This window comes from Pongo pygmaeus, chromosome 13, assembly GCF_028885625.2.
Source record: "Pongo pygmaeus isolate AG05252 chromosome 13, NHGRI_mPonPyg2-v2.0_pri, whole genome shotgun sequence".
Lineage (NCBI taxonomy): Eukaryota > Metazoa > Chordata > Mammalia > Primates > Hominidae > Pongo > Pongo pygmaeus.
In genome coordinates this window covers 117,912,891-117,940,431 of record NC_072386.2, presented here as the reverse complement: position 1 = coordinate 117,940,431, position 27,541 = coordinate 117,912,891, and the positions used below count along the sequence as shown (strand labels likewise).

General features: G+C 45.7%; 1 protein-coding gene across 4 annotated transcripts in view; it reads right to left on the bottom strand.

Annotated features, from left to right (window-relative positions):
• Positions 1 to 27,541, bottom strand: part of GARNL3 (GTPase activating Rap/RanGAP domain like 3) — a 167,201-nt gene extending 139,660 nt beyond the window's left edge. Inside the window, exons 1-2 of one of the 4 annotated variants that reach the window (XM_063649940.1) lie at positions 27,424 to 27,541; positions 7,776 to 7,946 (exon numbers count right to left, since the gene is read on the bottom strand). In XM_063649940.1, coding sequence (XP_063506010.1) covers positions 7,776 to 7,918 — 143 coding nt within the window. In that variant the 5' untranslated portion in view covers positions 7,919 to 7,946; positions 27,424 to 27,541. Of the gene's footprint in view, positions 1 to 7,775; positions 7,947 to 26,751; positions 26,938 to 27,423 lie in introns of those variants that run through there. The other 3 variants (XM_054501436.2, XM_054501435.2, XM_054501437.2) reach the window with 3 other exon arrangements.

Here is a 27,541-nt window from a genome sequence, read left to right as displayed (position 1 = left end):
AGACTGTAATAGTCAAAGGAATAGAATTCTTAGTAATGGCATAACCTCCTTGAGGAAAAATGATTACTTTTAGCAGTTATTCCTGCAGGGGATGCTGAGCTCAACAGTGAGCAGGGCATCCAGAAAAGGGCCAGGACATCCTGGCAGGGAGCGAGACCATCCTCCTCCCTGTTCTTAGGGCACAAGGAGCAGCAACAAACGAGTTCTGTTCTGTGCTTGCAGTCTATGAGCAGCATCCTTAACTCTGTGTCACCTTGAATGGTGAAGATCCACATCCCTCTCCCTTCAATTCAGTCCACCTCCCTCCCTGAAAATCTCGACTGTGCCCGAGTCTTCACATATTAGCTCTGTTCTAATGACTCTCCAAACCAAACCTCCAACTCGAATCTTTCTCCCCAACTGCAAACCCAGACTTCAAAATACTGAACATGGTTCCATGGATACCCCAGCAGCCCCCAAAATATCATGTGCCCCTAATCAGACTTACTACCATTCCTGCATTCCTGACTCTGTTAGCAGAGGGGCTGCCCTCTTGCCAGTCACTCAAGCTACAAAGTTCGGAGTCATCTCCCATGTCTTCTCTCACATCCCACATCTAATCAGTCACCAGGCCTGCTACTGCTCCCACCACCACGTTGCTTTTGAAACGTGTATGACTGTATCTATGTATTTGTATTTTATTATTTAAAGAGATAACACATTCAGTTGGTTCAAAACTCAGAGTATACAAGGCTGTACAGGAAAAAGTCTCCCCATCTTCTGCCTCCCAGCCCCCATTTCCTCTCCCCACAGGCAACCTTTATTTTTTCTTGCGTAACTCCCAGAGGTATTGTATGTATTTAAAAGACAAAGAAATACATCTTCCCCTTTCCCCTTTTTTTACACAAATGGTAGCACACTACACACAATCCCACTCCTTGTTCTTTTCATTTAATGTATCTCAGCAATCCTTCCAAATCAGTAACAAAAAAGCTCTTGTATTCTTTCTTTTTTTTTCACACGGAATTTCACTCGTTGCCCAGGCTAGAGCCCAATAGTGCAATCTTGGCTCCCTGCAACCTCTGCCTCCTGGGTTCAAGTGATTCTTCTGCCTCCACCTCCCGAGTAGCTGGGATTACAGGCGTCCACCACCACGTCTGGCTAATTTTTTGTATTTTTAGTAGAGACGGGGTTTCACCATGTTGGCCAGGCTGGTCTCGAACTGCTGACCTCAGGTGATCCACCCGCCTCGGCCTCGCAAAGTGCTGGGATTACAGGCATGAGCCACCACACCTGGGCCTCTTGTATTCTTTCTTATATTGAGTAGACATACCATATTTTACTTAACCAAGCCCCTAGTTAAATGGTTTTCAATATTTTCTATTACTAATGATGCTGCAATGCATAATCTTTTATTTATTTATTTATTTATTTATTTTAAGACAAGTTCTCACTCTATCACCCAGGCAGAAGTGCAGTGACACAATCACGGCTCATTGCAGCCTCAACTTCCCGAGCTTAGGCGATCCTCCCACCTCAGCCTCCCAGGTAGCTGAGACCACAGGCACACACCACCATGCCCAGCTAATTTTCCTGCATCTTTGGTAGAGATGGGGTTTCATCATGTTGCCCAGGCTGGTCTTGAACTCCTGGGCTCAAGTGATCCACCCACCTCAGCCTCCCAAAGTGCTGGGATTACAGGTGTGAGCCACTGCACCTGGTCCATAATTTTGTATATGCCATTTTGCACATGAGAATACTTCTAGAATTCCACCCTGTCATAGTTTCTTGCCCCTTCTCCCCTTTCCATTTTTACTTTCTTTACTTTAGCTCAGACCTTCACTGCTACAGAGGCCTTCTAACCGGCATCTCTACTCTAGTACCCTTAACTTACACACAACAAATAGTAAGCACTTTTTACATGCCAGGTACTCTATTAAGACAGGGAAGAAAAAGGAAATAAAAAAGAAAACCCAGCCCCAGCCCAAAAATCCTCACCTGTCTCATAGTCGTTGGAGCTTTGGGAACTTATTAATACACCAACCCTTTCTTGTCTTTTTGGAATTAGTTGGGAACTAGTGCCAGGAATCAGGCAAATGAAAAACAAAATACTGGCCAGGCGCGGTGGCTCATTCCTGTAATCCAAGCACTTTGGGAGGCTGAGGCAGGCAGATCTCTTTGAGTTCAGGAGTTCAAGACCAGCCCGGGCAACATGGCAAAACCATGTCTCTACCAAAAACACAAAAACATTAACTGGGCATGGTGGCGCACACCTGTGGTCCTAGCTAATCAGGAGGCTGAGGTGGGAGGATCACTTGAGCCCAGGAAATGGAGGCTGCAGTGAACCGAGATCACACCACTGTACTCCAGCTTGGACAATGGAGTGAGACTCTGTTTCAAAAAAAAAAAAAAAAAAGAAAGAAAGAAAAAAGAAAAAGAAAGTAAGAAATTTCCTTGCTGTCAGTGTTTCATTGACAAACAAAGCTGAGTCCAAAAGCAAATGGGCTTCCTACTACTTCCCACAAGTTTAGGCCCTGGGGCAACCTTCCTGTGGGAGAGTCTGATCTGCAGACAGGCAGACACCTGCCAGGTCGGCTGCAAGGGAAATAGTCTCAGGACTGTCAAGCTCCAACAGGGGAATGGAAACAGATGGGCCCCCACACCTACCTCTAGAAGACTCGGGTGTGTTTTTCCACATAGAAACAGGAGGCGAGGTAACACACAAGCTCTGTGGGCAACCAGATCCCAAAAGGGAGAGAGGAAAGGAGGCAGGGGACGAGTCAGCCGCCCTTCCAACCTCTCTCCTCCATGAGAGTACAGCAGAAGTTTCTCATGGAGACACAAGGGCAGGGGAATACAATTCCTCCTAACAGTAAATTAAAAGCTTACTTTCTGGCACTTGTTTTAAAATACAGTAGCCCTACACTTAGGAGCAAACTAGGTATTTCAAATCTTCTGAAAGCTATTAAAAAGGGTCTAAATACAAACTTCACATGTTTTCACTTATTTGTAGAACTAAATATTAAAATAATTGAACTCATGGAGATAGAGAGTAGGAGGAGGGCTACCAGAGGCTGGGAAGGATAATAGGGGACAGGGGGTAGTGGGAAGCTTTAATTAATGAGTACGAAAAAATAGAAAGATGAGTAAGACCTAGTATTTGCTAGCAAAACAAGGTGACTATAGTAAAAAATAATTGAAGTGTACATTTTTAAATAACTAAAAGAGTATAATTGGGTTATTTGTAACACAAAGAATAAATGCTTAAGGCGAGGGATACCCCAGTTACCCTGATGTGATTATAACATGTTGCATAACTGTATCAAAATATCTCAGGTATCACATAAATATATACACCTACTATGTACCCATGAAAACTAAAAACAAATAATAAAAAATAAAATTTTAAAAAATATCTAAATCACAAAATTGCCTAATATTTGTTTAATGCCTTGGTGACAAACTCAAACACATGGCAACTTTCCTCAAAAGATCAAAAACTAAACTATGGACAGTAGGAGACAGGGAGGCTGGCAGGCATCAAGAAGCACGGGGAAAGAGAGAAAAGGAGGTGAAGGAATAGGAGACAACCATCTGACTTGACAGCATTGAGGCCCTGGATCTAATCAGCCCTGAAGCCAGATCCATCCCTTTTCTTAGTTTGGGTTCCATGAACCCATACATTCTCTTTTTGGCCTAAGCTAATTTGAGTTGGGTTTCTGTCACTTACGACCAACAAGCCCCTCACTAGTCTAGCCCGTAACTGGGCTCTTCAGTGTACACAACAGTGAAACTAATTTTCTAAAGCAGACATCAAACCACCACTTGCCTGTCTCAAAAGCCATTCAGCACCTCCCAATGACTCCAGAATTCAGTACAACATCTTGCACAATATGTCCCTCAATTTGACTTTCCAGACTTTCACTACTTCACCACACAAGAGGCAAACTAAGACAGCTGTTATTCCTCAAAAATGCGCTGAAAGAGTGTCCCTGCTTTGTACCTTTGCCATGCCAATCTCGCCATCTAGAATCCTCTCCTCCCCAATCTCTGCCTATTAACAATGATGCAAAAAAAAAAAAAAAAAAAAGGAAGATCTACTCCTTTCTCAAGGTCCATTTCACCTTCTCTCCAAGAAGACTTTCCTAAGTGCCTCCTGTTCCCAAAGATGTTACTGTACTCTTCTTCAGCCCTGACAGCAATTTTTTTTTTTTTTTTTTTTTTTTTTTTTTTTTTTTTTTTTAGACAGAGTCTCACTCTATTGCCCAGGCTGGAGTGCTGTGACGCAATCTCGGCTCACTGCAATCCCCGCCTCCTGGGCTAAAGTGATTCTCCTGCCTCAGCCTCCCAGGTAGCTGGGACTACAGGCACATGTCACCCCACCTGGCTGATTTTTTGTATTTTTAGTAGAGACGGGGTTTCACCTTGTTGGCCAGGCTGGTCTCAAACTCCTGACCTCAGGTGATCCACCCAACTTGGCCTCTCAAAGTGCTGGGATTAAGGGCATGAGCCACCGCTCCTGGCCCCTGATATCATTTTCTACATGACCTTTGCTTTATTCTATCTTATATTTTGTGCTTTCTCATCTCAGTGCCGTCTTATTAATGACAACACCAACTACTCAACTCCCTGAGTTGAAGCTCTGAGCCTCACTTCCTCACCCCACAACCCATACGCTTACCAGATCCACTCTAATCTTTCTCAAAATACTTCCCAAATCAATCCCATCATTCCTGTTGCTCATCAGAACTCTTAACATCTACCTTCATATCTTCTGCTCTGATAGGTCTCCCTGCCACCAGCCTCATCCTACTGAAATCCAGTTGCCTACTGATGCCAATTATCTTTCCAACTTTCAAATCTGAGCATGCTATGCCCCCCTCTAGAGAGTCAAGACCAATGGCTCCCACTCCCCAATGGGTTGATTTCTGTCTCCCTTCACAGGCTCATTGCCCACCAGTCCCTAAGAAGCACCAACTTCAAAGTAGGTCTTTGAGGTACTGTGGTACCTAGTGTAAGACCCAACTTGGTGCTTGGTCAACTTCATTGGTGTTCAGCACTGGACTGTTGTTATATATACTTCACTGGACAGCAGTGGACGCTGCCATCCCATAAATATTTTTCTCCTGATTGCACGCCTGAGTGCGCTGAGGTTAAGAGATGGACACTGGACCAGACAGACCGAAGTCCAATCCCTGTTCTGTCACTTCCAAGCTGTGCGTCCCAGAAAAGTCTGGGCCTCCGCACCCTTACCTGTAAAGTGGAGATAACAGCACCTATCTCATTGGGGTTTTGTGAATAAATGAGAAAATGCATTTAGGATGCTTGGGCAAGGTGCCTGGTACACAGGTGATCAATAAATAGTTGTTCAATGAAGGAGTTAATGAATAGGCGGCCCACAAAATGGTAGTGGTTCTTAAAGACGCATCTTTCCAGGGAACCCAGTCTCTGGCTGCCTTGCAATTTGGTTTCAAGTCCGGCCCGTAAGTCTGGGGTCCAGAGCAAGGCCTGACTCCACCCATTTCTACATGCCGCTGGGTGAGATCAGCGGGTGAGGCCACGCAAGTCCAGAATCTGCCGCTGGGCTCCTTCCTAAGGACGGAGGTGTGCACACTACCTCGTCCTACCCGGCAGCAATCGCAGTTCCGCAGCCTCCACCCACGTGCGCGTGGCAGCTTTGACATCCCTCCGGCCGCCAATCACCAGGGCTCGGTCCTACCCCTAATCGGATTCACCAATAGGGCCGGAAGGCGGCCCTCGGGGTGCTTCCGCTGTGCTCATAGGCTCTCCAGCGGTCCCGCCCGCCCCTGTTACACGTCATCCGCGCGGTGCACTGTGGGCCTTGCAGTCTGGAAAGGAGGCAGCGCTGGCCAGCTCCGCTGTGGGTACTTTAACTCCTGCCCGGAGCTCCAGCGCTGAGCGTCCTCGGGTTACCTCCAAACCCCCCCGGACACAAATTCCTTCTCCTAATTAGTGATAAAGAGGGAAGACGGGGCTACCCACCCGCCCCACCTTTGGAGCTGACGCCCTGGGTTCCCTCCCCTCCTCTGCAGTGCGCTGGGGCCACCAAGGACCCGCGAGACTACCGGGTCCATCTTGCTCAGATAATTCAGTATCACCTGAAATCTGAAATTCCCATTTCAGATCAAGGAGACATTCAATATCTTATTCACCTGAGAGGCAGTTTCTGGAAGGTGCGGAAGCTCTGAAAAGCCAACAGTGACTCCTGGCTTCGCTAGTTTCCCTTAAGAATCCACCACAGAACTGACCATCACGATTTTATCTAAACGATGTGACCCGTTTACGTTCCAAACTGCATCACTTCTTCAGTGCATAAAAGCTGTCAATGGTGCCCATTGCTTAAGATGTAAGGTTCAGGCCCCTGAGCTAGGCATATAAGGTGCTTCATAATTATTTTGTATTTACTTATTTGTGGTTACATTTCTTAAAAGCAGCGTTTCTCAACGTTTACCACACGTGAGAATCACCTGGGGAGCTTTGTAAAAATACGAGTTCTTGTGTCCCACCCTAGACCTTAGAATTTTGGAGGGGCAGGGCAGACTTCTATGTTTTTAAAGCTACCCTGGGTAATTTTCACGTCCAACCCGCGTTAAGAACTGTTGGTTTACTGCCTATCAACACAGCCTCATGCATGTGAGCCTTTGCTTTGTGGCATCCTCGTTTTAAAGAGATCTTCTTCCCTCTCTCTTGCCCCATCAATGCTCATCCTACAAGGCCAAGCTCAACTGTTATCCCTTCTCTTCCCTGTCCTCCAGCAGGTGATGGCTTCCTTTAGCACATTATTCACGCTGCTTCTCCAGCATCACTGGCGTGACCTGGTGACTTGTCTGTCTCCCTGGATAAGTAGGGAGTTCCTTGAGGGCAGACAAAGTGTCTTCCTTCACCCACTTCAGATCCACTGAGTCAGAATCTCAAGGGGCAGGTCTCAGGCATAAATGATTTTTAAAGTCCCACTGGTGGGACTTTATCCATGTCCCTATCTAGGAACTAGCTTCACAAAAGCACTGGGTACAGTAAGTAAGCATACAAATATTTGTTGCATTGAATTGATGAAGCATCTCGTTTGTTTTGAAGTCAACCGTATTGTTGCATCTGGCTGCCTTTGATTCCCCCTGGAAAGCTAAGTACCCCTCTCTTGTATCATCTTTATTCATTTACTTATTCATTCATCCAAGTATTATCATACACCATAACAAAGGCCTGGGGATTCAGGAGTAAATATAAAAACACAGTTATCACCCTATAGGCCTTAGAGTCTACTAATGTATTAATTCTATTCTAGTTATTATTAAAATTTATTTTGTATTACATTGGAATGTTTTTGCTTCCATATACTATTTATATTCAAAGGTAGGTAAAATGTATTATTCTCTAATATCCCCAGTAGGTTGCTGGCACAGAGAAGGCATTCTGTAAATGTTTATTGAATCAAGGAAGCACATTTCATAGAGCTTATTACAAATTGTTAGTATTTATTTGTGTGATTATTTGAGTAAAGGCTAGCTGCCCATGTGCTGCAAGCCCACTGATGACAATAACTGAATCTATTTTGCTCACAATGTCTGACACAGGACCTGGACGGAGTAGGTGCTCGATAAATATTACTAAATACACAAATAAGAACAGAAATGCAGTCTCCCAACCAAACATCCACTCCTCTCTCCCTCCCCACTATCCCCCCAGAAGTAAAAAGTATATTCTTCTTAACATTAAGGGATTTCAAGCTATAGTGAACATAAACCCAAACTGAGATGATGCTTCTTTTACTTACTTACAGGTTGACCTGGGACTCTAGTTCAGGGTCTTTCGTTGGCCATGTCTGAAGGGGCTGGATGCCGAAGGAGAGAGACGACTTTGCTTTCCATAGAATGGTTTGTGCCATCTGACTCCCACAGGGCCCCTTCGTTAACGGGTCCATCAGTGGGCCTGGAGGCTGGGCAGCTGTCCTGAGGCAGAAGAGTTGGGAAAGGCACTAAGAGACAGAGAAGAACAGCAGGCCAATCCCTGGCCTGCTTTACCCTCCTCCCAAAGGGCAGCCCCACTGGTAAGCAAGGAGGAGGGTGACACTGAAGCACCCTCAAGACCCAGGGGCCCCACCAAGACCACATATGACCTTACTTCACCAAGGAAGCATTGGGCCATGGAACCATCCAAGTCCTGTTACATCCCTCAGCAATCAGTTAAGTCAGTGGAGTGTAAAGTAAAAGGAGGCCCAGTGAGCATTTGAACAATCACAAACTTGTTTAGAGAAAGGCAGTATGAATTTGGTAAGGGAAGCTATGTCTAGAATGCTTTCGGAGAATCACTGGTGGTAGGACTTCATGGCCATCACTGGGGTAGTCCAGGAGCACTTGGTTTATCTTCTAATTTAAAAATCCAAGAAAAGCCATAAAAAGGGCCTAGACTGGCAACAACACTGGAGACAAGGACCAGAGCCCACAGTTCAAGAGTAATAGCATATAGAATATATAAGCAGTAAATGCTTGCTGAATTAATAAATGGCTTGTTCATGGGAATAAACTGGGAAATGCATTCCTGAGATGTGTCTGCTCCTTTCTCCGATGATGCATCAAGGAAGGTGGAAAAGGCAGTTGTGGGATGATGGGGCTACTTTGTTAGGAAATGCAGGCATCACGCTCCTTCTGACTGGAATTATTTTCTGAGCCAATTAGCAGGGCTCTTCACTCACCTCTACCTCAACTGACAGACAAACAAGCCAGCAAAATCCAATTACTTGGAAATGGAAAAATAAAAAGCAATCTTATATAACACTTTGGTCAAAGGGGACTCTTTATAATGTCTTCTTAAGAAACGTGACATCTCTGGCTGGAGTTGCAAGTGAATTTAAAAAAGGAAGAAAAAAAGACTGTGAAAAGACAAAAGGCGTAATGGCTCAGAAAGGTTTTGTACATGAGAAGGGAGTGCTGTGAGGCTGGAGACCAAGAAAAGCGACTCCACACAAGTTGGGGCCTTGGAATCAGACAGGCACTGGCCACTCAGAAGGTTCTATAGTGGTGCCAGTTAGACCCAAGGCTGCAGGCATATTAAAAAGCAAACAACAACAACAACAAACCAGGCCGGGCATGGTGGCTCACGCCTGTAATCCTAGCTATCTGGGAGGCTGAGGCAAAGGAATCACTTGAACCCGGGAGGTAGAGGTTGCAGTGAGCCAAGATCATACCACTGCACTCCAGCCTGGGTGACAGAGACTGTCTCAAACAAAACAAAACAAAACAAACAAATAAAAATCTCAAAAAAGTCACTCTAATGACCTGTGCCTAATACAGGAAGGATTCAAGACTCACATAACCTCCTACCTGTCCCCTTTGTCTTCTCTCTTGCCATGTGCCTCTGGTATTCCTCTTATAAATGATGACCTGGCTTCCACCATCGCCTTTCCTGGGCCCAAGAGGCCACATGCTGCATACCTGACCCAGACTTCTAGGTAATCTCACCCTAGGCTGGCTTCAGGCCACTTATCTTGGCAGCAACTAGATAGACATCAAAGGCTCATGTCGCCCACTTATGACAAAGCACAAGAAACCAGGGTTCTGTTATCAGTTGTTCTTTACCCAAAGGAGCCCCGAGTCTTCTAAAACCCAGTGTCACTAGAGTTTACGGCTACCTTAGTGATACACCAACAAATAAATAACAAATCAGGGCTTCGGGATGAGAGACATTTTCTTTTGAACCTCCCAGATTTATTTTAATTACAAAGATAATACTGGTATGCAAAAGATTTATTAAGCAGTGCTCTCAAAAGATACTGATAAGGGAGTGGAGGAAGCAGGACAGGGAACGAGAAGAAACCCAGTGGGACTTCAGTTTCAGGCAGAGCCCTGTGGAGGAACAGCTTCCATGTGACTGACGCTGAGCTGTCCGACTGGGTAGCCACTAGCCACTACTGAGCAACTGAAATGGGGACATCCCAAGTGAATTGTGTTACACACTGGGTTTTGAAGACTTAGTACAAATAAAAATGAATTTAAAACATCTCATTAATAATTTTTCACACTGATTACATGTTGAATTATATAAATACATTGTTAGAATAATTTTAATTAAAAAAAATTTTTTTGAGACAGGGTCTCACTCTGCCACCCAGGATGGAGTGCAGTGGCACAATCATAACTCACTATAGCTTTGACTTCCCAGGCTCAGGAGATACTCATGCCTCAACCTCCTGAGTAGCTGGGACCACAGGTGTGCACCATCACACCTGGCTAATTTTTTAAAACATTATTTGTATAGACATGGGTCCTATGTTGCCCACAGTGGTCTGAAACTCCTCAGTTCAAGTGATCCTCCCACCTCGACTTCCCAAAGTGTTGGGGTTACAAGCATGAGTGCCATGCTTAGCCCCTTATTAAAATGAATTTTAATGTGGCTACTAGAAAATGTAAAGTCACATATGTAGCTTGCTTTATATTTTGGACACTGCTGCTCAAGGTAACTGACATCTCAGAGTTGTCCCCACCTGAGACAAGGGGCAAGGCTTCCATTTCCTGCAGCCTCAGTCACTGGCTGAGGGCCACAGGGTGGGAGTGAGGATGGGGTGATGTAAAGGCCCAAGTGAATCCTTCAAGCTGTCTACACATGTGGGGTGCAAGGGTGCAAAGGCAGTTCACCTGCGAGTCACCATTGTGAGTGCTGGCGGTGCATGGCACTCAGGATGGGAAAAAGAGCACAGAAATGGTAAAGGGACCTGAGGGCACCTAAGGGGACTGGCTGACGATGTGCATGACACCCCCCACCCCACTCCCTTTCCTCTTCAGTAGCTCCCTACCACTTCAGTAGTTTGGCTTCCTACCATTCTTTTCTCTATCTGCAAACCTTTATGCAATATATATGCTCGGACTACACAATGTTCTGTGACTTGCTTTTCTTTCTAAACTAGAGGTCTTATACATCTTTCTACATCAGTAAATATACATGCATCCTTAATTTGGAATATTACCAAATACATTGTTTACATTCTTTTTAGCTTTTTAATCTTTAAATACTGATGATTTAATTGTCTTACCATGTTCTTTTCTAGCCCTTTAATCTTTAAGATTTTATTAAAAATTTAAAAGGCTAGCCTTTTTAAACCTTTTCTCTCATTTAATTTTATCTTTTTGCCATACTTTACTCTTAGAGTTCTTTTTTTGCACTTTCATCTAATTCTCTGACTTCTAAAACTGTTCAGATTTTGTCTCATCACTGTTAATTTTAATCAATTTACTCATTTCTTTTATCTTTTCTAGTCCTTTCTAATTTTAAAAAATATGTTCCTCTTAACCTTCTGACATGTTTTACCTTTATCTTCTCACTATTTAAAATATATAGCAGTTGAAGAACTTGGAAAGAAGTGGAGTAAGTACTCATTTGCATAATAACTCCTTGGCACTCTTGGAAAAAAAGCAAAAAATAGCTCAATATATAAAGACAACTTATTGAAACAAGAGAGTGGCCAAACTCCATGCTAGAACTCTGAGATCTGCTACATATGATTAAGTGTAGACAAACCGAAAGAGATCATTCAGAGTCTGTACATCTCCCGTAATGTGAGGGAAATGACTTGACGTGTCCTGAAGGCCTGGCCAGGCTTGATTTGGAGGGGTGAGGACTGGCAGCAAGGGTGGGACTGGGCAGAGGGTTTCCTCTTTGTTTTTTTCACTGTCCCAGCTTCCTAATGAGAAAGTGTGACCTTCTGAGGACAGGCTGAAGAAGAGAAGGATAAGTATGTCTTAGGAACCACTTAGATCTCTTGAAAGATATTAACCAAAAGTACACATGAACCTGCCCAAAGAAAGACGACAAGTCAGGGGAAATCACACTGACCCACAGAGGGTCTTGCCTTGAAGTGGGGGTGAAGGCTGGAAATTCAAGGGAAGCCCTGCCAGGGGCGTCAGATAGAGCACAGGAACAGGGAATTGGGTGGACCGATGGGAAAATGTGGGACTGGTAAGAAGAGATGGCACATTCCTATTGCCTCTGTAACCTCCCCACTTCCTGAGGCCAGACCTGAAGCTCAGGTTCTAAAAGAGAAGATCCAACCATTGCTCAGATAGAGCGGGAGGGAGTCTAGGTGGTTCCACCCACATTATTAGTAGGTACACGACCCAGGAGAGCTGCTTCTAGTCAAAGATGAACATGCAAGACTACCAAGCACAGGACCTATGAGAAACGGCAGCACTGGGCAGATGAGGAGTACAGATCAGGAGGTTTCCACAGGGAGCAGATGAAAAATAAGACACCAGGAGAACAAAGCTTCTCTCAAAACGTCAAATACTGCAATAGGCAGATTTCACAAGGCTCTAGGATAAATATCCCAGAATAAGGTAGGAGAAAGGATGATTCCGTGTGGAGGTGCTTTCTGGGGGCAGTGGACCTGTAGGAGAGGACATCGGGGTATCCCTGAGCAGCTCTCCTATGGAAAGTGTTTTTGTATGTATGTGGTTTCCTATTTGACAGAGGATAGCCCTGAGAAGCATACAGTTTACAGTTTTCCCATCCTGTGTTGTGACTCCCAAGCCCTAGATGTGCCTTGCGTCTTAGTATTTGAGTCCAAAGGGATGGGGGTAGAGGTAGAGAGAAACACAGCCTACTTCACAGTTAGGCCTCTCCTCAAGGTCACAAGGAAGTAACAGCAGTCCAGAGAACTTGTCTGGGAGCTCGACTGGGCCCCTCTAGCTGTGGCAGCCACAGCCAGGCCTGATGAGGCCTAATTATGAAGTCTCAAAGAGACCATACTTTGGGAGGCCGAGGTGGGCGGATCACGAGGTCAGGAGTTCGAGACCAGCTTGGCCAACGTGGTGAAATCCCATCTCTACTAAAGATACAAAAAAATTAGCCAGGCATGGTGGTGTGCTCCTGTAATCCCAGCTACTCAGGAGGCTAAGGCAGGAGAATTGCTTCCTGGGAGGCAGAGGTTGCAGTGAGCTGAGATCACACCATTGCACTCTAGCTTGGATGACAGGGTGAGACTCTGTCCTCAAAAAAAAACAAAAACAAAAAACCAAAAAAAAGGCCGGGTGTGGTGGCTAACGCCTATAATCCCAGCACTTTGGGAGGCTGAGGTGGGTGGATCACCTGAGGTCGAGAGTTCAAGACCAGCCTGACCAACATGGAGAAACCCTGCCTCTACTAAAAATACAAAATTAGCCGGGGTGGTGGCACATGGCTGTAATCCCAGCTACTCGGGAGGCTGAGGCAGGAGAATCGCTTGAACCCGGGAGACAGAGTTTGCGGTGAGCCAAGATCATGCCATTACACTCCAGCCTGGGCAACAAGAGCGAAATTCCATCTCAAAAAAAAAAAAGACCATGGAAGAACACAACTGTGCCCAGAAGGCATCTCAAATGTTAGTAGGAAGACCCCTGAATGCAGCACAACAGCAGAAAGGACAAGATCTCAGTTTTGGCTCCTTCAACTTGGCAGCCACTTCACCACCCTGATCACTGACCTTCAGCCATATCCCACAGGGAACATGGGAAGCTTCAGGGAGCTACACCCACTCACTTGCACCCTTAATCTTGCACACTCCTTGTTCTGATTGTTCATTGAAAACTACCTGGACCCAGGCATAAATCATCATTCTTGCAGGTCTTCAAACCAATATCAGCTTTTGAGGTTGGAGTGATGCAGCCACCAAGTGAGCAGCAACCCCTGCAGAGCTGGCGCAGTGGGAGGCTACAGTTAGCAGCCGGCTGTCAGTGGACGAATCAGGAGTGGACACCAGATTCCCTGTCACCAAATCTAAACTGGCCCCCTCCCATGCACACTCCTTATATGCTATCACCTCCTACTCCATAGCCCTCATCACTATTGGAAGTCATCCTAGTTACGCATTTGTTTATTGGGACATGGTCTATCTCCCTCAACTAGAATGTCAGCTCCATGAGGGGGCAGGAACCTCATCTGTTTTGTTCATGGTGTATCCCAAGCACTTAACACACAGCGGTCTCCACAAACAGCTGCTGAATGAATACATGACTATGTGAATGCCAAAAGCATTAGAAAGATATTCGTCTGGCATAGGGAGAACATGTCAGGTTGATCTGGCCTTTCCTGAATGAGGTCACTGCTGGCTTCAGTCAGACGAATGGGAAACCTGCTCCACTGCTTTACCAGTCTCTGATAGGCAGCTGCTTTGTGAGGACTGTGACAAGTGCACAGGAGCAAAGACAATCCATCTGCAAAACATCAACCCAGGCTTGATCTATGGAACTGACACTGGGGAATACTTAGTGGCTGGCAGTGCTTCTAGAGACACTTTTTTCTCTGGTCATAAAATGCAAGACAGATATTTATGTCCTTACTTCCATTTGTGCTGAAACTATGCAATCGCTGACACTTATGGTTGGAAAGTCTACCTCAAGCACCCAACTGAGGCTGGATTGCCCATTTTTACCTCTTCACCCAATAAGGTGGTTCCCACATGGGCATGCCAGCTATGCAACAGCACACCCATGTACAGGGAACCTTTGGCTACTGTGTGACCAACTTTCCATCAATATGTCTCATTTATTTTTGTTATGATTGGAGAAAAATACTGTCTGTGGCAGATACTGTGGAATGACTTGCTCAATACCCACTTCAGTACCCTTCCACTGTGCAAAAGTTGGAAAGCTAAAACTTAATGTTCTCAACTCCTTTGCAGTTAGAGTTCTGGACATGATTTAGATTCCGCAAGTCAGATGCACTCATGAGAGACTCTGACTTGGAACTGAGTCAGTGGTGCAAGAGAGGATACACCACTGGTTTTACAGACAGTGACAAGGGTATCATGGTTTTACAGACAGTGACAAGGGTATCATGGTTTTACAGACAGTGACAAGGGTATCATGGTTCTAGAGTCAGCAGCTTCTTGATTCTCCAGCTTTCTGAAGTAGCAGTGGTGGCTCTGGGGATCCAGGCAGAGTAGGCAGCATGGGTCTGTAGTTAGTCAAGGTGCCAGGAGCTCCTTGCTTCTTGATTGATCAGCTTCTTGACATGATGTGGCAGCTTTCCTTTCCTGAAGACAGCAGAGCAGAGTGGTCCTGGGAGCTCAGACAGCAGTCGGCTCTCCAGCCCTTCCAACAAACCTGTACACACTTAATTCCCTGGATCAGTACAACATCCCTTACTGCTTATATTGGGTAGAGTGGATTCTGCTGTCTGCAACAGATTACTAACTGATGTGCCTTTTTTAGTGTCTGTCAGATTGGATTGTGAGCTTAACAGTTTAAATGATCCTGTGCCAAGCATAGAGTAGGGCACAAATTTCTTCTTCTGGCAGAATTAATGGGTAACCTCCAGTGGGCAACAAAAATAGACTGCATATTTTTACTGGAATACATAGGAATGTTGTCTTTTAGAACAAAAGAGAGCCTGCTCAAAGCACTAGGTATTTCTGCTCAAGCAGCAAAGAAATGTTGAGGAGCAACCAAAAGAATAGCACACTAGGGTCGTGTGGAGGCTCACACCTGTAATCCCAGCACTTTGGGAGGCCGAAGCAGCGGGAACTGAGGCCAGGAGTTTGAGACCAGCAAGGGCAACATAGTGAGACCTTGTCTACAAAATGTTTAGTCCTAGTTACTCAGGACGCTGAGGTGGGAGGATCAGGTGAGAGGATCACTTGAGCCCAGAAGTTCGAAGTTACAGTGAGCTATGATCACGCCACTGTGCTCCGGACTGTCTGGTCTAGAGACAATAGGTCTGGAGACCCTATGTCTAACAGCACACTAATTGAGAATACTTCTGAGGTCACTGTTACACTGGAGTGTGATTGTGCTATCACTGGTGCTGACCTGCTTAGAATTGTTTTGAGTCTTTTCAAGATTGTTACCAAAAATTATATTCAAAAGTGTGCAGAAAACAAAATAGTTGAGAAATACTAGTCTAACTCATAGATGCTTTGACATTTCCGATAATAACATTTTTTACTGATCCTTACAGTAAGCCATCCTAGCTTGGGGCAGAACTAACTGTAGGAATGTACTTTCAGGTACTGAGTCCAACTAGTTTTAATATACCTCATACCCACTGTGATTTCAGGTCTAGCCAAGGGCCCTATGCCGAGTGAGCCTAATTTCTTTGTAAATGAAACCCTGTCAACTGTGGTAAGGCAGCTGTCATATCCTCCATGAATTTTCTTTTTCATGTAAAACACTATTCTCCCATATTGATTTTTTCCTTTTTTGGATCACTTCCATCAGATATAAACATCTTTATAAAACAAGAGCTAAAAAACCCAAACAAAAACATACAAACAAAAACAAATTTTCAACTCACATTCCCTCCACCTGTGCAAAGAGTTGACTATAGTCGTTGTTTCCAATCATCTCCTCTCATTATCTCTTGAAGCCAGTCCAGTGAGATTTTCACCCTCACTGCTCCAAAGAAACAGTTTCGTCAAAGGCCACCAATGGACCAATGATGCTAAACCCAGTGGTCAACACTTAGTTCTTCATTTTGTTTGACCTATCAACATATGACACAGAAAATCATTCCCTCTTCGTTTTTCTTAAAAAAAAAAAAAAACTATATGAATCTTATTTCCCCCAAATAAAAAATGTCAGTCACATTATGTATCCATGACACAATGATTTCACATTCAAGTCTCAAGTCTACATTTCACTTGGGATTTATATGAACAATTAATCAAAGTCTACCAAATCACAGGTTACCTTTCCTGACTAATAAAGTTTCTGTAGTGATTCTCTTTCCTAACATCTCCTGATATCCCTTTATTCCACAAAATTTTTATGTTTCCCTATTTCACTGTGATTCACAGTCACATTAAATAACAAAGCTAAACAAAACAAAAACCTTGGTGCATTCTTTCAAACGTTTCCTACCTGAGCATCCATATCTGCTCTGTCCTAAGGCAGCCACCAACCACAGGTGGCTACTCAGCACTTAAAATGTGGCTAGCCTGAAGTGAGATGTGGTATAAGTGTAAAATGCATACTAGATTTTGAAGACAGTATGGGAAAAAAGGAAACTTTCTCAATAATTTGGCCACTAGAATTTTTAAATTACATATGCAATTCTGTACCCTGGCTATCGCCAGAAGCTGCTTATTTCTCTTCACTTAACACATATGTATATGCTAGGTATCTTTCCAAGCAGAAATATAAATTCTAACAGATTATTCATATTATATTGACATACTTCTGATGGACTTAAAAAAAACTTTTATAAGTGCTATGGTCTAATGTCTGTGTCTCTCCAAAATTCATATGTTGAAACTTAATCCCCAACGTGATAGTATTAAGAGGTGGGGCCTTTGGGAGGCGATTAGGACAAGAGGGCTCAGCTCTCATGAATATGTCCTTTTGCGTCTGTATAACAGAATCCCAAGAGAGCTTATTCACCTTTTCTACCACATGAGGACACAAAAGGCGCTGTAGCAGGCCCTCACCAGACACCAGATCTGCTGGTACCTGGATCTTGGACTTTACAGCCTCCAGAAGTGTGAACAATAAATTTCTGTTGTTGATAAATTACTCAGTCGAAAGGATTTTGTTTTAGCAGCCCAAACGGACTAGGGCAACAAGCAATCCTACAGTGAATAGCCTTCTTCGTAAATCTCTTTGGGCAGTCACACCTCATTGCTAACTCATACTTGCTTACTGCCCTCTAAGATCCTAGCTCTTGAGACAACTAGATGTGGGGTTTCTATTTTCCCACATCTCTAGACTCTCTGCCTCTGTATATCTCTGCATGCCGCTGTAGAACTTCTCCTCCCAGGAAAACCAGCCGTGAGTCTCACTGTAAAGGACAAATCTTTTATAATTTTCCTATAGCACTGTTTGTCAGACTTCATCTCTCTTAAGATCTTTAACTCTGGAAACCAGACAACCAAGCATAATCTCTCATATTAACCTTCTAAAGCAAAACTAATTTGACTATTGTCTTCCTCCAAGAAAGGAAGCTGGTTTGCATTAATTTAAAATCTTAGTGAATAATAAAAGTTGTTTTTTCTCTGCTCTTAGGAGAACAGACATAATATGAAAATTAATTTTCTCCTGCTGGCCCTAACAGCCCATTATGTCAGCCCAATACAAGACAGCTTTTAATAGTCTTTCCCAAGAAGACTGCTGTTTTTCCAAAAGAAAACTGACAGCAGCAGATTTATTTGTGATTAAATACTTAAGGGCTGATACAAACAAAAAGAGTAATAACGTAACACAGAGGAATGAGGACTGTGAGAAAAGCTCACATTAAAATATTTGTTTCACAAAACTACCTGGAAAAAAGAAAGTCTGGAAAACTACAAGAAAAACAAACTCTAAGAGTCCCAAGAAACATAAGGAAGAAGAAAAGGAGGCACCCCGACGCATAATGGATAACTGCTCTTTTCTGAACTTATCTTGGCCTGGAAAGCAACATTCAGAAACAAGAAAGCATTTGTCTTGGCATTGGATTTGTTCTCACAAGGCGTGGGTTCTGTGCATTACTAATAAGGAAACCACCATGTACAGAGCAATATTTGGGAAAGTAGAAAATATGTTTTCCATTTGTAATTCAAAATCTTCTGTCTATGGTAGGGCTCTGCACCCACAGTGGCTAAACTTAGCAAGCATAATTTAACCACTTAACTAAGGCAGTCTTTTACAACAAAAACTAAAAAAAATACAGAAACCCCAATTCTGTGGCCCTGGGTGGCATCTGGGTATCCATATTTTGGAAAAGCATCCCAGATATAATGACTTTTTTTTTCTGCCAACTCAATATCAATTCCCTTCTTCTGGTAATAGCACTGTGGTTTTCCTTTGAGAAATTGCTACCTCTTGGTCTTTGTGAATGGAAGATTTCAGCACATGACCAGGCCCAGCCAATCAGCATGTTTCACCCCCTTCTAGCCAAAGCAATTGGTTCAAGGATGACCACGGAACCCAAGAGAGCTAATGAATGTCAACTCAGGGACATATGCTAGAATTATTATTGTTATTTTAAGAGACAGGGTTTCACTCTGTCACCCAGGCTGGAGTGCAGTGGCATGATCCTGGCTCACTGTAGCCTCAAGCTCCTACTCTGGTGATCCTCTCATCTCAGCCCCCTGAGTAGCTGGAACTACAGGCATGCAACACCATGCCCAACTAATTTTTATTTTATTTTTTATTTTCTTTTGAGACAAGGTCTTGCTCTGTCACCCAGGCCAGAGTGCAGTGGTATAATCATGACTCACTGAAACCTCGACCTCCTGGACTCAAAAATTTTGGGATTACAGGCACAAGCCACCATGCCAAGTCATATGCTAGAATTATTGAGAAAGCAGCCCTATATTTCTGCTGGGATCCTACATTGAAAGTAAGTCTGGAGTAGTTAACTTTCTTTGCCTCGATGAGGCCTTGAGAATAAAGTCAACCCAGACGATGAAGACTACTAATGTCATTATTTGAGCACCTGGAGTCATCTTTTCCCAACGCTTGGTCTACCCCAGCATTTTGCAATTGCAGGAACCAAGAACTCTCCTTTGCTTGTCATTCATAGCTTTTGACAATATTAAGATAAAATTTAACTACTGGTAAGGCACTGATATCAGCCAATCAGGAAAGATGCTAATGCAGGCTAGGCATGGTGCCTCATGCCTATAATCCTAGTGCTTTGAGAGGCCAAGGTGGAAGGATCACTTGAGCCTAGGAGTTAGAGGCCAGCCTGGGCAACACAGGAAGACCTCATCTCTACAAAAAAATTTAAAAATTAGCCAGGAGTAGTTGTGCATACCTGTAGTCCTAGCTACTCAGGAGGCCAAGGCAGGAGGATCATTGAGCCCAGGAGTTCAAGGCTGCAGTGAGCTATGATCATGCCACAATACTCCAGCTTGGGCAACAGAGTGAGACTCTGTCTTTTAAAAAGACAAAAAGAAAGGATGTTGATGAGTTACTACTCCTGCTTCAGTAGCTGAAGGAGAAGGGTTCAATGGTGATTACAAGTGGGTAAGAGCCACCTGACAATTAAGGCTACACCTGGAATCAGTCTATGAACATTGGTACTGCAAGTGGCCATGAGAGCATCATGAGTGATGGGTGGCAAGAATAACGAGGCAAGCTTTGATTTCACTCTCAGGGAAAGATAATGCAGCTGCTCAATACTAAAAAGGCTTGCTTTATGAAGTGGTGGGCTCCTGGACCTTAGATGTAAGAAACAGAAGCCAGATGATCAACTACAAAGGTTGTTGCAGGAAAGATTCTGGTATTACTCAGAGGGTTGGTTTTCGACGTACTGTATGTCCCTGGGCCAGCAGTATGGCATTACTTATGAGTGTGTTAAAAACACAGATTCATAGAACCCACTGATGACCTTGTGAATCAGAATCTCTGGGGGTGGGGCCCAGACAACTGTGTTTTAAGAAGCCCTCCTCCTATCTATGCTCTGTTTGAGGACTGTATTAGCAATCTGACTCAGTTTCGTGAGCCCCATTCCACAGATTTCGACTAACTAGATTTGGGGTGAGTCTTGAGAATTTGTATTTCTAACAAGTTCTTAGGGAATGCTGATGCTGCTTGTCCAGGGACCACACTTTGAGAAGCACTGTCTGAGCAGTTGACCTAGATGATGTCTAAAGTTCCTTCAAAGTTGAGATTATTTGATCATCAGGATTTACCTCACAAATTCAATCCTACTAATATATATCCCTGTTAATGTGGTAGCTCATATGTGGTTTGGCTTCTATGAAATATTGCAGCCAAAATGACAAGGCTCAGCAATAGAAAATAATTTAAAATAACTCTGGTTCATCAATTTCTTGATCACCGCAAAGGGACAAAAGACAACAGATATATGTCTTAAAAGATCATTTGCCTGGCCGGGCGTGGTGGCTCACACCTGTAATCCCAGCACTTTGGGAGGCCGAGGCGGGCAGATCACAAGGTCAGGAGATCTAGACCATCCTGGCTAGTACAGTGAAACTCCGTCTCTATCAAAAATACAAAAAAAAAAAAAAAAAAAAAAAAAAAATTAGCTGGGCAATGTCACAGGAACCTGTGGTCCCAGCTACTAGGGAGGCTGAGGCAGGAGAATGGCGTGAACCCGGAAGGCAGAGCTTGCAGTGAGCCGAGATCGCACCACTGCACTCCAGCCTGGGCGACAAAGCGAGACTCTGTCTCAAAAAAAAAAAAAAAAAAAAAAAAATATATATATATATATATACACACACACACACACACACACATATATATAAATATATATATTGTTTGCCTGTATTAGTCTCCCTCACACAAAGTAGGTTTTCCCGTATGTTTCGCCTCTAAACACCCCTAAAAGTTTTGTTCAGCCAATCCTAACCATCTAACCATTTTCCTAGGTACCTATTGTCCTTTTCCTCACCTCTTCTCTTCCTAAATCTGCAGCTCAAAAATGCAACAAAGCAAAGCGGAACCTTATTCTGGGGGCAGGGGAGGAGGAAAACTGAATAGGCAAAGCTGAAGTTTCAATCAGGCAAGGGGAGGAAAAGGTTGAGAAGAATTTTTATGCAAATGTCTTTTTTTTTTTTTTTGTGAGATGGAGTTTCCCACTCTTGTTGCCCAGGCTGGAGTGCAATGGCGTGATCTTGGCTCACTGCAACCTCCGCCTCCCGGGTTCATGTGATTCTCCTGCCTCAGCCTCCTGAGTAGCTGGGATTACAGGCATGTGCCACCACACCGGCTAATTTTGTATTTTTAGTAGAGACGGGGTTTCTCCATGTTGGTCAGGCTCGAACTCCCGACCTCAGGTGATCTGCCTGCCTCGGCCTCCCAAAGTGCTGGGATAACAGGCATGAGCCACCATGCCTGGCTGAATGTTTGTCATTTTTGTCCAGAGCAGTTACCATTTACTAAAGTTTTGTGCCAGGTACTGTTTTTAGCACTTTGCATAAATTAGTTCATTTAAAGCTGACAGGAATACTTTGAGGCAGGTCATTTTATAAAGGAGTTAACCGAGGCTCAGAGGGGTTATGCAACTTGTCCAAGTTCACAAGTGGTGAGTGAAAAGACAGAAACTTGAACCCAAGTCTGTCTCACTCCAAAGCCCTTGTTCTTTAACACTATCTGATGTGCCTTCCTACAAAATGATGGCAAACACATCTAGGCAAGAATGTGTGCTGGGATTACAGGTGTGAGCCACCACGCCCGGCCAGCATAAGTGTCTTATTCTACTGCCTCCAGGTTTCCCAGCTAGTCTCTCACTGCCTCTGCCTGGAGGCCTAATGCCTGGGCTATTCCCTTCGCCTTTACATTCACAGACATTTGCTGTGTCTGCAGGCTAGCTAGTTATCAGAGCTGACATCAGATATTTAGCCAACAGAGTTGCCAAAGTGAAAGTAAGGCCTTTCTTCTCCTGAAGCCAACAAGATGCTTAGGTAAATATGGCTAAACCAGATTCTGAAAGGCCCTAAACATGAGGCATTTAAACTGCTGGGTATGGTGGCTCAAGCCTGTAACCCAGCACTTTGGGAAGCCGAGGCAGGAGGATAGCTTGAGGCCAGGATTTCGAGATCAGCCTGGGAAACAAAGTGAGATCAAGTCTCTACACAAAATTTTAAAAATTAGCTGGGCATGGTGGCGCTCACCTGTAGTCTCAGCTACTCGGGAGGCTGGGGTTGGAGAATCGCTTGAGTCCAGGAGTTCAAGGATGCAGTGAGCTATGATTGTGCCACTGCACTCCAGCCTGGGCAATAGAGTGAGACTTTGTCTCAAAAATAAATAAATAAATAAATAAATAAAATTGATATGACAGTAAATGAGAAAGAATTAAGGACTCTGGATAAGGGAGGCTAATCTGGTAACAGGCCCACAATTGAGGCAGACACTGTTGCCTCTGAGGCACCTGCAGAGCTTTCTGAACATCCACAGGTCCAGTGCCACCCTGGACTTTCTGAATCAACAGGCCTGGAGCAGGGGCACCCATATGCACCTGTATGGCTAAGACGGTCCACAGGTGATTCTGACACACAGCCAGGGTTGTGAGGTAATTTGGATTAATGAATTAAGGAGGTAGTTTTTCGAAGCAACAAAAATAGGGGGAGAAGGTATAGATGAACATTTATCTGTTTTAAGTTAAGGAATTCACTTTTACTTAAGCATAAACACGGCCAGGCACAGTGACTCATGCCTTTAATCCCAGCACTTTAGGGGGCCGAGGCGCGTGGATCACTTGAGGTCAGGAGTTTGAGACCAGCCTGGCCATCATGGTGAAACCCCATCTCTACTAAAAAATATAAAAGTTAGCTGAGTGTGGTGGCATGCGCCTGTAATCCCAGCTACTCAAGGCTGAGGCAGAAGAACTGCTTGAACCCGGGAGGCGGAGGTTGCAGTGAGCCGAGATTGAGCCACTGTACTCCAGCCTGGGTGACAGAACAAGACTCTGCCTCAAAAAAAAAACAAAACAAAAACAAAAACAAAACAACAACAACAACAACAAACATAAACAGGAGGAAGATCTGACTAAACTTTAAAACAACCACCACAATTTAAAAAAGCTTTATCATTAACATAAAGAGAATAAAAAGGCAAATAATAAACTGGAAAAAGTATTTGCTATATATTTGACCCAAACAATTAATTTCCTTAATAAATAAATAAAAAGTACTTCAATTCAATAAGGAAAGCATAAGCATTCCAAAGGAAAATAGACAAAGTGTATGCATCTATATTTCATAAAAATAAGTATTTCACCTCACTATGAAACAAAGAAATTCAAATTAAAACAAGGTACCACTTTGGCAAATATTTATAAATGATAATGCCTAGTATTGAGAGTGGGGGAAAACAGGCACACTCATATGCCCTTGGGGGACTATAAATTGGTACAACTCTCTGGTGAGCAATTTAGCATTATGCTTCAAAAGGCTTTAAAATGTTCATTTTCTTTGATCCAATAACTCCCATCACTTCTATAAATTTATGATGACCTCTTTATAAAAGTTGACCTCTTCATAGCTAAACAAATGCACATGGATTTACGGCATCTTTAGTAAGAGTGAAAAACTGTAAGTAAACTACGTGTGTCCAATAAATAAATGGTAATATATCCATATGACAGAATACCAGGCAGCAATTTAAAATAGATTTCAGAAATGTTTAAGGATGTGTGGAAATCCTTACACTATATTAAGTGGAAAAGCAAGTTAAAACATTAATATAAATATACCCATACATAGTTAAGAAAAAAGGCTAGTTAATACCTAGTGGTATTATGGGTAAATAAAAATTTAATTATCCTCTTTATATTCTTCTTGATTTTCAGATTTCTTCTCACAAACACAAATTAGTTTTATTTTATTTTACTGAGATAGGGTCTTGCTCTGTTGCCCAGGCTGGGGTGCAGTGATGCAATCACAGCTCACTGTAACCTCAAACTCCTGGGCTTAAGTGATCCTCCTGACTCAGCCTCTGGAGTAGCTGAGACTACAGGCATGTGCCACCATGCCTGGCTAATTTCTTTCAATTTTTGTAGAGATGGGGTCTTGCTATGCAGCCCAGGCTAGTCTTGAACTCCTGAGGCCTCAAGCGGTCCTCATGCCTCAGCCTCCCCATGCACTGAGTATAGGTGTGAGCCGCTATGCCCAGCTACAAATTAGTTTAGTTTGTTTTTTTTGTTTTGTTTTTTTTGAGACGGAGTCTCACTCTGTCACCCAGGCTGGAGTGCAGTGGCGCAATCTCAGCTCACTGTAACCTCTGCCTCCTGGGTTCAAACAACTCTCCTACCTCAGCCTCCTCGGTAGTTGGGATTACAGGCGCCCGCCACCACATCCGCCTAGTTTTTGTATTTTTAGTAGAGATGGGGTCTCACCATGTTGGCCAAGCTGGTCTCAAACTCCTGACCTCAAATGATCCATCCGCCTCGGCCTCCCAAAGTACTGGGATTACAGGCATGAGCCACTGTGCCTGGCTCACAAATTAGTTTTATAGTCAGAAAAAATGATAATCATTATTATCCTACAGCTGATAAGATAATGTCATGGAGTATCAAATAGAGAATAAGAAAACTCTGGAGGCCAGGAAATCATTAGTCTTTCAGGTGTAAGGTTATGAAGACAAAGGAGAGGGTAATAAAAGTGGGAATTCAAAGGAAAACATTTTCTAAACTGGCACTGCCCAATATGGTAGACTTTAGTCCTAGGCGGTTATTTAAATTAATTAAAGCTAAATAAAATGTAAAATTCAGTTCCTTAGTTCAACTAGCCACATTACAAGTGCTGCATGGCCACAGGTGCCTAGAGGCTACCATAACAGACAGCATGGATTATAGGTTTCCATCACTGCGGAAAGTTCCATGGGACAGCGCTGCTCCATGCATTCCACTTCAGGCCTGAGGGATCCAGCTTCCGGCTTGTCTCTTCAGCCTCATCCCTTGGTTCAGTTTGTCACATCCTTCATGCTCCAGCAACAAGCATGTAAGCACCACGAGCACAGAGACCGTATCTGTCTGGTTCTCCAAGTCTAGTTGGGGAGACATACTACCTGGGTAACTGCACGCAGTGTTATGTGGACTTGAAGACAGGTGCACAGATTATTAATACAGCAAAGAGCTCAATCTGGGGTTCAAGGAAGACTTCCGAAGGAGGAGGGGTGGGCGTATACAGAGAGGAAAGGAATGGAAATTCTAAGTAGAGAGAAGAGTGTGATATGAATAAAGGCTCAGAAGAGAAACGGTGCAGCACACGGGAGGAAGCACCAGCGGGTCAGACACTGACTCATACAACACACAGTTGATGTCCCATGGGCCAGGCCTGAGCCAGCTCTGGGCACCCAGCAGTGACCAGGACAGCTCTGTTCCCTGCCCCCGCGATGCTTATATGCCAGGCTCACCAGTACTGCTGGAGCGCCAAGGGTGAGGCAGGGAATGCCAAGAACTGAGGATGGAGTGAAAAGGCCAAGTCAAGGGCCCCGCACCTCATCTTAAGGATCCTGGTTAGTTTGCTTTTTATCCTAGCAATGGAACCCTCTTATTGGACTCAGTGCGGGTCGGAGTCCATATCCTTCTCTCTCTCTGTCCCCCACTCTGGTCCCTACCACTGCTGCGGGTGATGGGGAGCTCCTCAAGGGGTGTTGGCCGCGAAGGGCACAGTCACGGCTTTAGGAAGACCCCTTTCGCGACCGGCTGGGGTGTGGATTTCGGAGGTGTCAGAACAGAGACGGGAAGTGTGGCTGAGAGGACGTTGGAGTCATCTCCAAGACCTGAGAAAATGGTAGGGCCGACTTGAGCGACGTCGAAGCAGGAGAATCCGTTCCAAGTTCAGGGAATGCCAGGGAAGCTGAGGGAGGGCACGCGCCCGGGCGGCGGTCGTCCCGTGAGAGGCCCCGGGGGAAGAGCAGCCGAGGCGCGCCGGCGGCCCGGGCAGAGGCCGGCGTCGCGAGGGAGAGGGGCGCGGGGACCGCGGGCGCCAGGGCGAGCCGCGCCGCGGAGGCAGCAGGTGTGCGGCTGCCAGGGCACGCAGGCGCCGGAAGGAAGCCTCCAGTGCACGGAGGAGTGAGCTCCCGACCTTGCCCTTGAGGGTTTACCAGAGGTGGGCAGGGCACGTTCTCCTCAGCCCATGCCCCGCCGAAGCCGCGGGCGTGCGGGGCCTGCCACTGGACCAACGCTTCTGGACGCCCGACACCCGTCCCTGCACCTCCCGCGCGACTGCCCGGCCCCTCCCACAGCCCACGGCAGCTCAGCCCGGGCTCCGCGCCCGGTCTCCTCAGAACCTCCGCCGACCCTTCCCACGCCACGGCCTCGCCCCGCTGTCCCTTCACATCGCCATCCCCCCACGTGGCCGGCACCCCGCCCGGCCGCACCCCTCCCCGGCCGCAGTACCTTGGGCTCTCGAAGCTGCACCCCCTCCGCCGCAGCGCCGCCCTCTTCTGCCGCAGGAGCGCAGCGGCCACCCCGCCGGGCTCCGGCTCCATCGCCCCGGGCGGGGGCCGCGGGCTCGGGCGCACTCGGGTGGGCTCGGGCCTCGGCCGGCCGCTCGGCTCGCGCGCCGCAGCCCACGTCCCGCCCCACGCCCCTCGCTGGGCCCAGGCCCCGCCCCTGCCCCGCCCCGAGCCACGGCCCAGCCCGCCTCGCGCCTCTCATCCTGATTCAGGCCCCGCCCCAGCCCCGCACCGAACTCCAGCCTGCCCGCACCCTCCGCTGGGCCCAAGCCCCGCCCCGCGATCGCTCACCCGGGTCCCGGCCCGGCCCGGCCCCGCCCCGTGCCCGCGCAGCCTGTTACAGGCCCCGCCCCGGCCCCGCTCCCAACTCCAGCTCTGCTTCCCCCGCGCCCTCAGCCCGGAGCAGGCCCTGCCCACACCCCGCCCACGCCCCGCCCCGCGCTCTGGTAACGCCCCTCCCGCGCCAGCCCTGCAGGGTTCTTGCCGCCGGCTTTCTGCACCTCTGCGGGGCCCACAGGCCCAAAACGCCCACCCTAACTTCGACTGTCCCGTCCACGACCCCGCCCCTCCTGCGGCTTGCCCCTGGGCACAGACCAAAGCCCCGCTCACCTACCCCTGCACTACTGAGCTCGCGCAAGACCCTCGCCCTCAGCCCAAACCTCTGCTTCCTCGAGCGTCGTCCCTTGGAGTTCGGCCTCTCCTGGCCTCAGCACCTCCTGGCCCTTTCTATT